The following is a 17,500-nucleotide window of genomic DNA, read 5'->3' on the forward strand; positions in this document are numbered from 1 at the left end:
GTAAATGAGATGCGCACACGTTACTCAACTCACACCAGAACATTAACAAACCCAGACATATGCACACACAATTTGAAATACTAAAACGGCAAAAAAAAAGTGTCCATCTTTTGGAAACTCCGACAGACAGAAGTGTGAAAGGGCCGTGAGAGAGCAGCAGGGGAAGAAATACCCCGCTTCAAAAGGAAGTGCACTCAGTCCCCCAGTCCCTCTTCACAATCATCACGACCATGCACACATCCAGACTGGCCGTGTATGTACGTGTTGTTGTTGTATGTTGTTGTTGGTTTTTTCCCGCCATTGTTGAATAAAATGGCTTTAAAAAAAAAAACTGAAATAAAGGAATGAAAGACATGTAGACATGCCCATGTAGATAGAAGCACAGAGAAACTGTGGATGAACAAGGGGAGGGTATGGGGGAAAGAGGTAGGTTTTAACTCACTCAGTACGGCCAGTCCTCTCTTCTCCTCTACACAGACCCCTCGGATGTCCAGTGGGTGTCTCAATGACCCAACCTTTAGCTTCCGTCGTCAGAATTGTGGTATTCTTTGTCAACATTCACCTCTTCAGTATAAGAGCGTTTTGCGTGCAATATTTTGATGATGGTCATTGGGATGAAACGCTGTTAACGTCGTCTCTTTCGCCGTTCGTATGGAGAGAGTTAAACCACTCACGTACGCCATCGACGAATGGGTGGGGAACATGATACTGTTTATCACAGCAGGACCAAACATGGAGCTGTGTGGTCACTGACAAAAAAACAAAAACAATGAGTATTACTTCAGTCACTGTCACTAAAAGGAATCCTGTGAGCCGCCCCCCCCCCCTAACCCCCCCCCCCCCCACCTCCACACACACACAACCCACCCTTCCCCATCCATACTCCACACTATCGCTGTCCCTGCAAGGAAACGACTGTGACGGCCCCTTCACTGTCACTGTCACTGGAAGAAAACACTACTATACTGTCACTGTGACGAACCCTGAAGGGCCCTTAAAACACCACCTCCCTGCCACCCCCCCCCCCCCCCCCCCCCGCCCCCGCCCCCCGTCACTGCAAGAATACTCCACCGTCACTGGCACTGTCACTGCAAGAATACTGCACCGTCACTGTCCCTGCAAGATTACTCCACCGTCATTGTCACTGTCACTGCAAGAATACTCCACCGCCACTGTCCCTGCAAAAATACTCCACCGTCACTGGTACTGTCACTGCAAGAAAACTCCACCGTCACTGTCACTGTCACTGCAAGAAAACTCCACCGTCACTGTCACTGCAAGAATACTCCACCGTCACTGTCACTGTCACTGCAAGAATACTCCACCGTCACTGGCACTGTCACTGCAAGAATACTCCACCGTCACTGGTACTGTCACTGCAAGAAAACTCCACCGTCACTATCACTGTCACTGCAAGAATACTCCACCGTCACTGTCACTGCAAGAATACTCCACCGTCACTGTCACTGCAAGAATACTCCACCGTCACTGGCACTGTCACTGCAAGAAAACTCCACCGTCACTGTCACTGTCACTGCAAGAATACTCCACCGTCACTGTCACTGCAAGAATACTCCACCGTCACTGTCACTGCAAGAATACTCCACCGTCACTGGCACTGTTACTGCAAGAATACTCCACCGTCACTGGCACTGTCACTGCAAGAATACTCCACCGTCACTGTCACTGCAAGAATACTCCACCGTCACTGTCACTGCAAGAATACTCCACCGTCACTGTCACTGTCACTGCAAGAATACTCCACCGTCACTGTCACTGCAAGAATACTCCACCGTCACTGGCACTGTCACTGCAAGAATACTCCACCGTCACTGTCACTGCAAGAATACTCCACCGTCACTGTCACTGCAAGAATACTCCACCGTCACTGTCACTGCAAGAATACTCCACCGTCACTGTCACTGCAAGAAAACTCCACCGTCACTGTCACTGCAAGAAAACTCCACTGTCACTGTCACTGCAAGAATACTCCACCGTCACTGGCACTGTCACTGCAAGAATACTCCACCGTCACTGGCACTGCAAGAATACTCCACCGTCACTGGCACTGTCACTGCAAGAATACTCCACCGTCACTGGCACTGTCACTGACAGGGCCAGGGCTCCCCAGGCTGAACCGGGGTTGACTTAACGGTCGTGGTTCTGGGGTTGTTGTTTTTTGTTTGTTTGTTGTTGGCTTTTTTTTTTTTTAGATCAGACCCCCCACCCCCCACCCCCACCCCCCCTATACTAGCAACACCACAATCAAAATGATTGTAGTCACTAACGAGGAAGAAGAAGAAGAAGAAGAGGACCCCCCTCCCTCCCTATACTAGCAACACCATAATCAAAATGATTGTGGTCACTAACGAGGAAGAAGAAGAAGAAGAAGAAGAGGACCCCCCTCCCCGCCCCCCGCCACCCCCCACCCCCACCCCTCACACCCCCCCCCCACTGTCCAGTCCGGCTCAAGTCACACTCCCCCGGCGCCTGACGAAGGGCCGTGCACCCTCCTCCTCCCCCTCCCCTCCCCCCTCTGTAGGGCGAGAGGTCAAAGGGCACCAGGCGACGGAACCCGACGCCGTTGACGACCAAGGTCAGCACGAGCACGGCGCACGTGGCGGCGAAGGTGACGCGCGGGCCCTGGGCGTCGTACATCTGGGACACGAACACAGGACCCAGGGTGCGGGCCAGGCTGCCGCTGGCCGTGATCACCCCCATCCACAGCCCCTGTGCACACGTTGCTTGATGCTGGGTGCTTCATTGCAATGGGGTTTTTTTTTTAAAAGCGAATATGTGAAATGCTTTTATTTGAGAACATATGTTTATTACTCTTGTTTAATTAATCAAGTAATCCGCGTGTGTGGGGTGGGGTGGGGTGGGTGGGGGGTGGGTGGGTGCGGGTGTGTGCTGATTATCTGGTTGCGGTTTTCCGCAATTTATCTTTATTCTTATCTTATCTGTCTATTATAATCAATGTGCAGTATAGTAGGCTATGTCCATAATTATATTCAAATAATGTTTCTTAATTCTTTCTGTTTTTACATTAAGAATGCTAGTTATTACCTAATGTGTGTGGATGTATGTATGAAACGGTATATGTGGTATTTTTTTACATTTGTATCTTCGTAATATTCGTAAAAGCTGTTGTTGACTTTTACAGTTATGGTCCCCATGTTGTTTACTTGTCTATGTTGTGATAATGCACCTGACCAAATTTCTCCAGTTGGAAATAATAAAGTTATTCTTATCTTATCTTATCTTATCTTATATAACGCCTTTCCTCGGTCGGACATTAAGCTCTAAGCGACAAACGTGTAGCATTTTACGTGTATGACCGTTTTTTGTTTATTTACCCCCACCATGTAGGCAGCCATACTCCGTTTTCGGGGGTGTGCATGCTGAGTATGTTCTTGTTTCCATAACCCACCGAACGCTGACATGGATTACAGGATCTTTAATGTGCGTATTTGATCTTCTGTGTGCGTATACACACGAAGGGGGTTCAGGCACTGGCAGGTCTGCACATATGTTGACCTGGGAGATCGGAAAAGTATCCACCCTTTACCCACCAGGCGACACCGAGATTCGAACCCCGGGCCCTCAGATTGAAAGTCCAACGCTTTAACCATTCGGCACATGCACACGCGTGTGCGTACAAACACACACAAACACACGTGTACAGACATGCACGTACGCACGCACGCGCGCACACACACACACGATTACCAAAGTATTACCAGACCACACACCCACACACACATTCACACTCACACACACATTCACATACACACACACACACACACACACACACACACACACACACACACACACACACGCTGATTCATCTTTCCATGGTCATTGCAAGTTCTAAGACAACGTATGCACAAGAAATAACTTTTCAATACACCTAAATACCTATTACAAAAGACCATGTAATCCATATCAGCGCTTTTGGTGGGGTGTGGAAACATAAACACAACTCTGCATGCATATCCCCGAAAACGGACTTGTGGCTGCCTGTATAGCGTGATAAAAAACAGTTCTACACGTACAGGCCTATTCGTACCTGCGAGTGAACGTGGGAGTTGCAGCCCACAAACTTTGAAGAACAAGAAGAAGAACACACAGTAATAATGATGTTGATGATGATGGTGATGATGATGATAAGTATTTATATAGCGCTGAATCTTGTGCAGAGACAAATCAAACGTTCACACACCAGTCATTCATTCACACGCACGCATAACTCTAATTCATGGAGACGAGAAATAAGTCTTATGAACACATGTAAACAGAAAGCTGGAGAAACAGTTGACAAGGAAGAGGCAGGGAAGACGGGGGAATGGAGGGGGGGGGCAGGGAAGGAGGGCGGACTAGTTTGGGAAGAGGTAGGTAGAGTGCCGAGACTTGACGAACCGACAGAGGGAACTAATTCCATCCACAACAGATTGTGAAGTGACACAGAGAGAAAGACAGACAGAGAGAGACAGACAGAGAGAGAGACAGACTGGGAGAGACAGACAGAGAGAGACGAAGAGATTTCTGATTTCAGATGATTTATTCATCTAAGGCCATAGCCCCATATGAACAGGGGGCGATAACAGATTAACATGCGTCACTACAACGATGTAAACACAATAAGCATAACCAGATGCCAAAACAATAATATTAGGATACTAGTGTTTCTCTCAGCTGAAGTGCTCGAAATAAATACATAGCTAAACTGCATATTGTTTCATTATCAATCGATGACATCAGTAAACATAATCTAAACAGACATGGATGTGTATAATATTTCTTCAGGATGAATTTAACTCGAAGGTCTGTTAGGGCTGGGCACTTCAAAACAAAATGAACTTCATCCTCTCTGGATTCCTCGCACAGAGGACATGATAATTCTGAATTATGAGAGAGACCGAGAGACAGACAGACAGACAGAAAGGGAGAGAGAGAGACAGAGAGAGAGGGAGAAAGAGGGAGGGAGGGAGAGAATGAGAGAGAAAGACAGACGGAGACAGAGAGAGGGAGAGAGAGAGCGAACACTGAACACTGAAATGTTTAATGTCATTATCTGTAAAGCTCTAGTGACACAGCAGGTACAAATTAGAACAAAAATGGTGCAAAACAGATGCACTGGAACAGAAAAGAAAAACATAATTGAGAAAGAGACAGACAAACAGACAGACACACACAGAGAGAGGAAGGGGGGGACGAATGGAAAACTTTCTCTCCCCCCCTCCCCTACCCCTCTACCCTAACGTCTTTCAGCACCGACCGACTGACTGACCTGCGGCTTTGAACCCAGCACCTTGGAGTAGATGGAGTAGGTCATGGCGTTGCACATGGGGTAGCCCACGGCGATGAAGAAGGTGCCCAGCAGGAACTGCCACAGCTGGATCTTGGGCACCGTTCCGCACCAGGCGAAGTACCAGGGGCACCCTACAGGGCTGGGCATCGTCGGCACTACCGTGACGGCGGTGGTGCTGTTGCCGCTGGGCAGGGTCGCCGTTGTCGGGGGTCCTGGTGGCAGGGGGTGTCACACACACACACACACACACACACACACACACACACACACACACACACACACATCATATAAATGTCATCTGCGGTTTGAGTAAGTGCGGCTGACTGATGGTACAAAGTGTGTTGTGTTGTTGTGTTGTGTTGTTGTGTTGCGTTGCGTTGCGTTGTGTTGTGTTGTGTCATATCGTGTTGTGTTGTGTCGTGTTGTGTTGTCTTTTGTTGTGTTGCGCTGCGTTGCGTTGTCTTGTGCTGTGCTGTGCTGTTTTGTGTTGTGCTATGATGTACTGTTTTGTCTTGTGCTGTGCTGTGTTGTGTTGTGCTGTGTGTCGTGTTACTTTTTCTCACAGCTGATTCCCCTGTGTGAAACGAGAGCGAAGTACATCGCCACAGCCTGTCTGCAAGTACAAAATTAATTGTATTTAACAAAGCGGGTTTTTTTCCCTCTTCGTTGATAACGCCATGGACAACCCGAATGTTGCCGTGGGTTCTTTTATCTACGTGGCCTAAGTGCGTGCTACGGTCACGGGGCCTCCATTGGTAGTCACATCCGAAGGACTAGTACCAAGATCACCACTCAAGGTCCAGTGAAGGGGAGAGTGAAAACGCCGATCCACCATATGGGATTGGAACCCATGGACTCTCGCTTCCTAGTCGGGTGCAACACCACTTGGCCACCGCTTGACTTCCACAGCAAACAAATGCTCACATTTAACTCACTCAGTACGGCCAGTCCTCTCTTCTCCTCTACACAGATCCCTCGGATGTCCAGTGGGTGTCTCTATGACCCAGCCTTTAGCTTCCGTCGTCAGAATTGTGGTATTCTTTGTCAACATTCACCTCTTCAGTGTAAGAGGCTTCCGCTTGTAATATTTTGATGGTGGTAATTGGGGAGAAACGCTGTTAACGTCTTGTCTTTCGCCGTTCGTATGGAAAGAATTAATCAACAACCAAAAAAGGTACGGAAGGAAGAGATACGAAGAAGGAGAGAGAGGAAAAACTGTTGAGAGAAAGAGGGGGGGAAGAGAGGGGGCAGGGAGGGAAGGAGGAAGGGAGGAAAGGAGATAGACACATAGACAAGGATACTGAGAATACATCATTTGTTTTTCAGTCTCAGTCATTTCAATGATTCGTAGAACTTAGCTCTGACATTAGATGTTTATGATATAGTCTCTTGAAGACACTGAGACTGCAGTTTATATAGTGTAGATGAAACAGAATTCCATAAATATCCACCAGAGTATGTGAGACTTGTTTTAAAAAGATCAATTCTTGGCCGAGGCAAGGTTATTTTGTGTGTGTGACGGTGACTATTTACTGGAAAATTACTTATGAGAGAGGGTGGGGCATAACCTGATAATATTTTGAACATAAATATGGCTTTATTATATTTAAGTTTAATTTTCATTGGCAATATATCAAGTTCTATGCAATCAGAAACATATAAAGAGGAAGATTTTGGAATAACTAATTTAAGAGCACACATACGAAGACTTAGGAGTGGTTTTAGGATGTTATCACTCGCTGAATCCCAGACAGTTGAGGCATAGTTTATATAATATTCAATGTAGGCGTGAAAAAATATTTTTCGAGTATGTAAATTTAAAAGAATGTTTTATTTTAGAAAGTTGATATACCTTTTTGGAAACAGTTTTACATAACATTGATATGTGATCAGACCAAGTGAAGAGAGAGAGAGAGGAAGAGAGAGAGAGAGAGAGACAGACAGACAGACAGACAGACAGAGACAAACAGACAGACAGACAGAGACAGAGAGAGACAGAGAAGCAGAGAGAAAAATTCGACAGAATCTAAAGGCCTGACCACCCTAATGGGTCTATATGTACGTCAGGCATTCTCCTTCCACATCTCCACAACACCTTTTTTTTTTTTTTTTTTAAACAGATATGGTGTAGCGTGTATGGATGAGCCCGCACGCTTTGACGCCTAATTGAAACTGAAAGCGTAACGTGAACTCATAGAAGCCACAAGCTTCCGCCAAAAAAAAAAAAAAAGAAAAAAAAGAAGTCACTTTTTTCAAGCGAACTGACAAGTGCTACACAGGAACGAATAATCTTCTTTGTATACTTTGGTACAACAAAAAAAACTATTAAATGTTTTAATGTTTTCTTCACCTCCTTCATGTTGTTATACATCATGCATCGTCTTGGCTTTTAGACTGAATCATGAGGCACCGAACTCGTGACAGTATTACAACAGGAAGATAGCAACAACAAAAATAACAACAATCATCATCATTATCATTGTCACAACAATCAACACAACAACCAACAACAATCACCACTGCAATAATAATGATAATAATAATAATAATAATAATAATAACAGCAATAAGAAGAAGAACAAGAAGAAGAATACACCACTTTTCTATGGAGCGACATCCAATAATTCAGTTGACATACTCACACATACAAAATCATGACTCGCCTGCACATATATGCAGCTGAATCAGGACTTTTCCAAACCTATCAAACGAAATACAAATTGTCATATAAATTATGTTTAGATCATAATGAAATGCATTTCAGAACGAAGGGAAACAAAACACACACACACACACACACACACACACACACACACACACACACACACACACACCACACACACACACACACACTCACACACACCACACACACACACACACACACACACCACACACACACACACACACACACACACCACACACCACACACACACACACCACACACACCACACACACACACACACCACACACACACACACACACCACACACACCACACACACACACCACACACACACACACACACACACACACACACACCACACACACACACACACACACCACACACACACACCACACACACACACACACACACACACACACCTGTGCTGACCGCTGTGGTGACGTTACCGGAGATGGTGGTAACGACTGATGAGGTGTCCACTGTTGTCCACTTTTCTGTTGTTGTCCAGTTGTCTGCTGTTGTTGTCCAGTTGTCTGCTGTTGTTGTCCAGTTGTCTGCTGTTGTTGTCCAGTTGTCTGCTGTTGTTGTCCTGTTGCCTGCTGCTGCTGTGTTCCTGGAATCTTCTGTCCAAAACTGACCATATGGAGGGGTCACAGGTACCCTGTCCACCGCTTTGGTAGAAATGGTGATGGGCGGCCCTACAGCTGTACAAATATGATAATAATAATAATAATAATAATAATAATAATAATAATAATAATAATAATAATAATAATAATAGTAATAATAATGTGTATTTATACAGCACCCTTTCTAAGTGCTCAGGGCGCTTCACAAGAAAGAAAAATATTAAAAATTACAGAAATCATTCATGACCACTGTTTCTCAAAACCCCTCACCCCGTCCCCCCTCACCTCCCCACCTCACCTCCCCCCCCCACACACACACACTCTCCCTTTCCCACTCTACATGCATTCAAAGTGAGCTGACATGGGTGGTGTTGGAGAACAAGGAAGCTGAGAGTGCTTATAGATAGTTTTTTTTTGTTTTTGGGTTGTTGTTTTTTTTAAGAATGAGGAGTTTTTAGTGATGAGCGAAGAAGCAGAGGTAGAATCAGATGCACGGATATGATGAGGAAGGTTGTTCCAGATTTGAGGATGAAGTATAAGTATACTTATTATACTGCTACTACTACTACTGCTAGGTCATGCCTTCGATACGGTTAGCCGAGATGGGCTCTGGAAGGTCCTGACAAAGCTTGGATGCCTACCAAAGTTTATTGCAGTCCTCAAGCAACTCCATGAAGATCAGCGTGGCCAAGTGAAGTGTGGAAGCGAACTTTCAGAGCCGTTCCCCATTAGAAACGGCGTCATGCAAGGCTGCGTCCTGGCCCCCACACTCTTCACAATCTTCTTTGGCCTGATGCTGAGGGAAGCCAAGGAAGATCTGTTTGAAGGCATCTACATCAGATTCAGAACTGACGGCAGCATCTTCAACCTCCGTCGTCTCCTTGCGCGTACCAAGACCACTGAGGAACTGATCCTGGAGCTGCTGTTTGCAGACGACTGTGCTCTCCTCGCTCATACTGAGGAAGCTCTGCAGTTAGTCGTCAACCACTTTGCTGATGCAGCCCGGGCTTTTGGCCTCACAATTAGTCTGAAGAAGACCGAAGTCATGTACCAGGCACCCCTTCATGGCACCTACGCACCACCCAAGATCTACATTGACAGACACCAACTGAATGCTGTGGAACATTTCACTTACCTTGGAAGCATCATCTCCAACGATGCCACAATCTCCAAGGATGTGGACCATCGTCTGTCCAAATCCAGCAGCTCATTTGGTCGTCTCCAGAAACGTGTTTGGCAAAACCACTCCCTAAGACTCTCGACCAAAATCCAGGTCTACAGGGCAGTTGTCATCAGTACCCTGCTGTATGGATCTGAAGCTTGGGTCCTCTACAGGAGACACATCAAGCTGCTGGAGCGTTTCCACCAGAGATGCCTACGCTTCATCATGGGCATCAACTGGCAGGACTATACCACCAACATCGAAGTCCTCGAGAAAGCTGATCTCCCAAGCATCGAGTCAATGCTGATGCTTCGACAGCTGCGCTGGGCAGGTCATGTAGCGCGTATGGACAACTCCAGAATGCCAAAGGCCGTCTTCTACGGCGAACTGCGTGAAGGTAAACGCAGCGTTGGAGCTCCACGCAGACGCTACAAGGACCAACTGAAGCAGCAGATGTCACGTAGCGAAATTGACCACCACAGCTGGGAGACACTGGCAGCAAACAGATCTGCCTGGAAAACTTCCACCAAGAAAGCTGTCAGGAAATTTGAAAAGGTCAGGACACAGACAGCCAGGGAAAAACGCGAGCGGAGAAAGGAGGCATCATCTCAAGTTTACCCCTCCAGCGACCAGCCAACCTTCACGTGCGCCAGCTGTTCCCGACAATGCAAGTCCAGGATTGGCCTGTACAGCCATCAGAAGGCTTGCCTCACCCGGACTAGACCTTCTTCCCAGTGATCTTCGGATACGAAGAAACTGCCATCATCGTCATCACTACTACTGCTACTACGACTAAGAAGAACAAGAACAAGAACAGGAAGGATGATAATGATAATGATATATTTATACAGCGCGTATCTTCAGTTAGAGACCCAACAGCTGAACAAAGAGAACATATGATGATATACTACTACTACTATTACTACTACGAAGAAAAAGAAGAAGAAGAACGTACATGTTCATGAAACTAAGCGTACATACACATCAGTACACACACTGCAGACACGCAGGCTCATGCACATGTTCACACAAACACACGCACATGTATGCACACTCATGCACGCACGCAAGCAAGCATGCTCGCACGCACAAAACAAAACAAAAAATCCATTTTTTTTTTAAGCAAAAAAAGAAGAAGAAGAAGAAGAAGAAGAAAAAGCCCCCAATGTGATGAAAAGGAGACACTGATAAGGGAGAGAACTGACAAGGGAGAGCACTCACATGCCGGGGACAGCGCGGGGAGGTCGTGACCCCAGGGGAGAAGGATGAAAAAGCCGACGAAACAGAAGACGTAGCCTGCTAAGAGTAGGAAGCGTTCGTCCACTCCCCTGTCAACCACACACACACACGGCAAACACACACACACACGCACGCACACACACGGCAAACACACACACACACACACACACACATATATATATATATATATATATATATATATATATATATACATGCACACACACACACACACACACACACACACACACACACTTAACACACACATACATACACGCACACACACACATACGGCAAACACACACACACACACACACACACACACACACACACAGATATATATATATATATATAGAGAGAGAGAGAGAGAGAGAGAGAGAGAGAGAGAGACAGAGACAGAGAGAGAGAGAGAGAGAGAGAGAGAGGTGCACGGCACACACACACACACACACACACACACACACACACACACATTCGTCAGTTCATTTGTAAATAACACCACTACCACCAAAGTCCAAAAGAATACACGTTCTCGATCTGGCTTTCTTCTTTTTACATACTTTTTTTTTTTCTCCTCCGCATTTTAACGGATTGAATATAAGGGACACAACAACCACTATGTGATGATTCATGTCAACGATGAAATTCACCTTTTTATCTCCCTTAAATCGACACCCAACGTTTCATCACTGGACTCTCCGAGTGTTCTTACCTTGCTGAATAATATGAAAAAAATTAATAAAATAAAATAAAATGCTAATGATACTACTACTACTACTACTAAAAAGGAGGAGAAGAAGAAGAAGAATAAGAAGAAAAAGAAGGAGAAGAAAGCAATTCATATAGCGCCTTTCCTTGTAAAACCTGCTCGAGTGGTTGTGCGGCACAATGTAAAAGCTGGGTCAGTTTTAGAAACATGTATTCAAGCACAAAAACTTAAAATTAATGCATCGCCACGCAGCATTCAAACCAAACACTCAGACACTAATTCACGCGCGCGCGCACACATACAAACAAGCACACACACACACGCACACACGCACGCACGTACGAACGCACGCACGCACAGTGTGAAATCCATTATTTAAATGAATGCGCAGTTCCTGAACACGTCATGTCTTGTTATTGCAGACTGGTATCTTCAAAATTTGAGGATAGTTATTCTTTCAATTCAGTTATCTATGCTGCTGCCAAATGCCAAGTATTGAAAGAAAGAAAAAAACAACAACAAAAAACAGAAGAAAAAAAACTGAGTAGTGCCTGCTGTGAAGAGCGCTACACTCTTCCCCGGAGAGGGCACCCTGAATTCCACACAGGTAAAATATGTTAAGACAAAAAGTAATAATGCAACACAGCACAGCACAGCACAGCACAGCACAGTATAATAAGTACAACATAACGCAATACAACACAATTCAACAGAATACGATACCATACACAACACAACATAATGCAGCACAGCACAGCACAGTACAATATAACACAACACAAGACAACAAAATCCATCAGATTACGATACAATATATCATAACACAATGCAGCACAGCACAGCGCAGCACAGCACAGTACAATATAACACAATACAACAAAATCCATCAGATTACGATACCATATACCACAACACAATGCAGCACAGCACAGTACAATAATATAACACAATACAAGACAACAAAATCCAACAGATTACGACACCATACACCACATCACAATGCAGCACAGCACAGCACAGTACAATAGAACACACCACAATACAACAAAATCCATTAGATTACGACACCATATTCCACAGCACAGCGCAGCACAGCACAGCACAGCACAATACGTACAATATAACACAATACAAGACAACAAAATCCATCAGATTACGACACCATACACCACATCACAATGCAGCACAGCACAGCACAGTACAATAGAACACAACACAATACAACAAAATCCATTAGATTACGACACCATATTCCACAGCACAGTGCAGCACAGCACAGCACAGCACAATACGTACAATATAACACAATACAAGACAACAAAATCCATCAGATTACGACACCATACACCACATCACAATGCAGCACAGCACAGCACAGTACAATAGAACACACCACAATACAACAAAATCCATCAGATTACGATACCATATACCACAACACAATGCAGCACAGCACAGCACAATAATATAACACAATACAAGACAACAAAATCCAACAGATTACGATACCATGCACCACAACACAGCACAGCGCAGCACAGCACAATAGAACACAACAAAAGACAACAAAATCCATCAGATTACGACACCATACACCACAACACAATGCAGCACAGCACAGCACAGCACAGCACAGCACAGCACAGCACAGCACAATATGTACAATATAACAATACAACAGAACACAACCCAACAGAATACGATACGACACAACACGACACGACACGACACAATTCAATCTAATCCAATGCAGTCCAACACAATATTATTACTGTTATTATTACTATTATCATCATCATCATTGGCACTTACATCTAATCTTTGAAATAAGCCTTAGGCGTTTACAAATTGATAAAAACCCAAACAAGCGTAAACACCAAACAGGAAAAATAGAACACAAGATATAAAACATTATCAAATTATTAACCCCCTCCTCATCCCCGTCACGCACACACCCCCAAAGACACACACAGACATGCGCGTACACACACACACGTCATAGTGCACAATCATAAATAGTACACAATCAAATATACAACCTACAAATTACAATACAATACAATACAACGCAACACAACGCAGCACAATACAACATAGCACGAATGCCACACAACACAACACAACACAACACAAAACAGCGCCACACAACACAACACAACACAACGACACACAACAGAACACCAAACGATAAAACACAACACAACACAACGCCACACAACACAACACAACACAACACAACACAACACAACACCACGCAACACAACGCCATACAACACAATACGATACAACTCAACACAACGCAGCATAACACAACGCCACACACACAACACAAGGCAACATAACACAACGCCACACACACAACTCAAGGCAGCATAACACAACGCCACACAACACAACACAACGCAGCATAACACAACGCCACACAACACAACACAACACAAACGCCACACAACACAACAAGCACAACACAACACAAACGCCACACTACACAACAAGCACAACACAACACAAACGCCACACAACACAACAAGCACAACACAACACAAACGCCACACAACACAACAAGCACAACAAGCACAACACAACACACCACAACACAACGCCACACAACACAACACCAAACGATAAAACACAACACAACGCCACACAACGCAACACAACGCCATACAACACAACATGATACAACTCAACACAACGCAGCATAACACAACACCAAACGATAAAACACAACACAACACAACACAAGGCAGCATAACAAGCACAACACAACAAACACAACGCCACACAATACAAACAAACGCCACACAACACAACGCCACACTGACTTTTTGGAGAGGCGGGAGACAACAAGGAAGACGGCGATGGCCACCAGCCCGGCCACCCCAAGCACAATGCCGATATTCCTGGAGGCCTGTGCCTTGGTCCACCCGTACATGTCCATCGTCAGGGCCGTGCCGATACTGTCCGCGCGCACACACACACACACACACACACACACAAAGCACGCACGCACACACACACATGTACGCGCGCGCGCACACACACGCGCACACACACACATGTGCGCGCGCACACACACACGCACACACACACACACACGCACGCACGCACACACACACATGTGTGCGCGCGCTCACACACACACACACGCGCGCGCACGCACGCACGCACGCACACACACACACACATGCGCGCGCTCGAGCACACACACACACACACAATTATATATATATGTGTGTGTGTGTGTGTGTGGAGAGTGTGTGTGTGTGTGAGAGAGAGAGAGAGAGAGAGAGAGAGAGAGAGAGAGAGAGAGAGAGAGAGAATGAATTTATTTATTCATTTATTTATTCAATTTAAGGCAAAAGCCTCAGTTGAAGGGGTATGAATAGACAAATCAATTATTCTCTGGTAACCATCAGTAATCATGTCAACCAACTAAAGTATGAACGCAAACTAATTAAACAACTGAAGTGGAGGGGGAAGAGAGAGAGAGACAGAGAGAGAGAGACAGAGAGAGAGAGACAGACAGAGAGAGACAGAGAGAGAGACAGATACAGACAGACAGAAACAGAGACAGAGAGACACAGAGTGAGACAAAAAGAGACACAGAGAGAGAGAGAGAGAGAGAGACAAGAGACAGAGACAGAGAGATACAGAGACAGAGACAGAGAGACACAGAGAGAGACAGACAGACAGACAGACAGAGTCATAGTGACACAGAGTGAGACAAAAAGAGACACAGACAGAGAGAGAGGGGGGAGGAGGGTGTAGGGTAATGACAAACACAAAGACAAGCGGTGACTGACGTCTCAAAGATGGTGAAGACGAAGAAGGTGACGAAGAACAGGAACACGGACAGTCCCACGCCCACGTAGTCTGGAGGCCCCTTGCTGCCGTCTGTCAACACAGCACAACACATGCATCGCTTTAACTCTCTCCATACGAATGGCAAAATCGGTGACGATGGCAGCGTTTTACCGCTGTTGACGTCGTTCAAATGTTTGCTGCTCACAGAAGCTTCTCACACTGAAGAGGTGGATGAAGACAACGAATGCTGCATTTCTAACCACAGACGGGCATAAATAGCCGAGTGGCTACAGCGATGGACTTTTCAATATGAGGGTCCCGGGTTCGAATCTCGGTAAAGGCGCCTGGTGGGTAAAAGGCGGAGATCTTTCCGATCTCCCAGGTCAAATTATGTGCAGAGCTGCTTGTATCTGAATCCCCTTCGTGTGCACACGCAAGCAGGAGATCGAATAAGCACGTGAAAGAGCATGTAATCCATGTCAGCGTTCGGTGGGTTATAGAAACAAGAACGTACCCAGCATGCACATCCCCGAAAACAGAGTATGGCCGCCTATATGGCGGGGTAAAAACGGTCATGCACGTAAAAGCCCGGTCGTGTACATACGAGTGAACATGGGAGTTGCAGCCCACGAACGAAGAAGGACAAAAGCTAGTGGTTGGACTAGTCAGACACTAACTCGACATCAGATGGGGTGCTTGATGAAGGGAAGAACAGAAAGTGTGTCCGTCCCGAGAGAGTTAACATGTCTGGTATCATTTCAGTCAATGAATCGGTGCCTGTAAAACAGAGTTTCGATTTTATTTTTACTAATGTCAGCAAAAAGTTACATTCATGAATGCAGGATTAAAAAAAAAAAAAAAAAAAAAAACCCATTCCAATACACATACATTTCAAAAGCATCTGAATGCTCCTGAAACTGAACAATAGATTGTAACCTGTCCATTCTTAATATTAAATGGAAATGTTATTATAAACCAGTATTTCTCATGAAAAACAAACATGGGGAAAAAAATCATATTGAACACTATCATTTACATGGAAATCGTATGTGAAAATAGAAGTTGTTTTTCTTCAAATACACACACTCAGCACACACAGACAGCACACAGACAGCACACACACACACACACACACACACACACACACACACACACACACAACCCCCACACAAAACAATCACCCCCTCCCCCTCCACCCTCCCAGCCCCCCCAAAAAACAACAACAACAACGACAAAACCCACTCGACCTCCCAACACAACACACCACCACCACTCACAACAACACAAATAACTCACTCTGCCTTTCAACCCCCGTCCTCCTCGCGCCCTCTCACAGCTCCTCTCCCCCCTTCTTCCGTCCAACTCCTCTCGCTCCCCCCATCCTCCGCATCCTCCTCCTCCTCTTCCTCCTCTTCCTCCTCCCCATGCACCGTTGTGTTGATGACTGAAGCGTCGCTGACGGTGTGAAGACGAAAGAAGACGAGGACGAGGACGAAGTTGACGACGGTGAAGAAGGCGGACAGGACAGCCGGGGAGGTGTACATGTTGAAGTGGAGCCACTCCTTCTCCACGGGGCCCGGGTAGCCCACATAGGTCAGCACTGTCTGGATGACTGCGCGTGCAACATGCCACGTGATGTGAGAGTTAGAGAGAGAGAGAGAGAGAGAGAGAGAGTTGGTATGACTGTGAAGATTTTGTTCCACTATGTTTAACCCAATTTGGTATTAGCGGACAAAATATTTCCAGAGAAAATGACAAAGTTAAACTTACCACGGACACACACATACAGAGAGAGAGAGAGAGAGACAGAGACAGAGAGAGAGAGACAGAGGCAGAGACAGAGAGAGAGTTAGAGAGAGAGAAAGAGTTGGGGGGGGGGGGAAGAATGAATGAATGAATGAATGGTTTATTCATTATAGGCCAAGGCCCCTAAACGAACGGGTATGTTACAACATAATTATATCG

At 45.6% G+C, this 17,500-nt stretch overlaps 1 protein-coding gene across 1 annotated transcript in view; it reads right to left on the minus strand.

The window, feature by feature from the left end:
- The window catches only part of LOC143283814 (major facilitator superfamily domain-containing protein 8-like), a 27,976-nt gene that overhangs the window by 1,369 nt on the left and 9,107 nt on the right, over positions 1-17,500 (minus strand). The window contains exons 5-11 of the mRNA XM_076590187.1: positions 16,845-17,147; positions 15,535-15,625; positions 14,554-14,688; positions 11,005-11,111; positions 8,412-8,696; positions 5,291-5,523; positions 2,456-2,730 (exon numbers count right to left, since the gene is read on the minus strand). Coding sequence (XP_076446302.1) covers positions 2,456-2,730; positions 5,291-5,523; positions 8,412-8,696; positions 11,005-11,111; positions 14,554-14,688; positions 15,535-15,625; positions 16,845-17,147 — 1,429 coding nt within the window. The remainder of the gene's footprint in view (positions 1-2,455; positions 2,731-5,290; positions 5,524-8,411; positions 8,697-11,004; positions 11,112-14,553; positions 14,689-15,534; positions 15,626-16,844; positions 17,148-17,500) is intronic.

This window comes from Babylonia areolata, chromosome 7 (assembly GCF_041734735.1).
Source record: "Babylonia areolata isolate BAREFJ2019XMU chromosome 7, ASM4173473v1, whole genome shotgun sequence".
In the NCBI taxonomy this organism is placed as follows: Eukaryota; Metazoa; Mollusca; class Gastropoda; order Neogastropoda; family Buccinidae; genus Babylonia; species Babylonia areolata.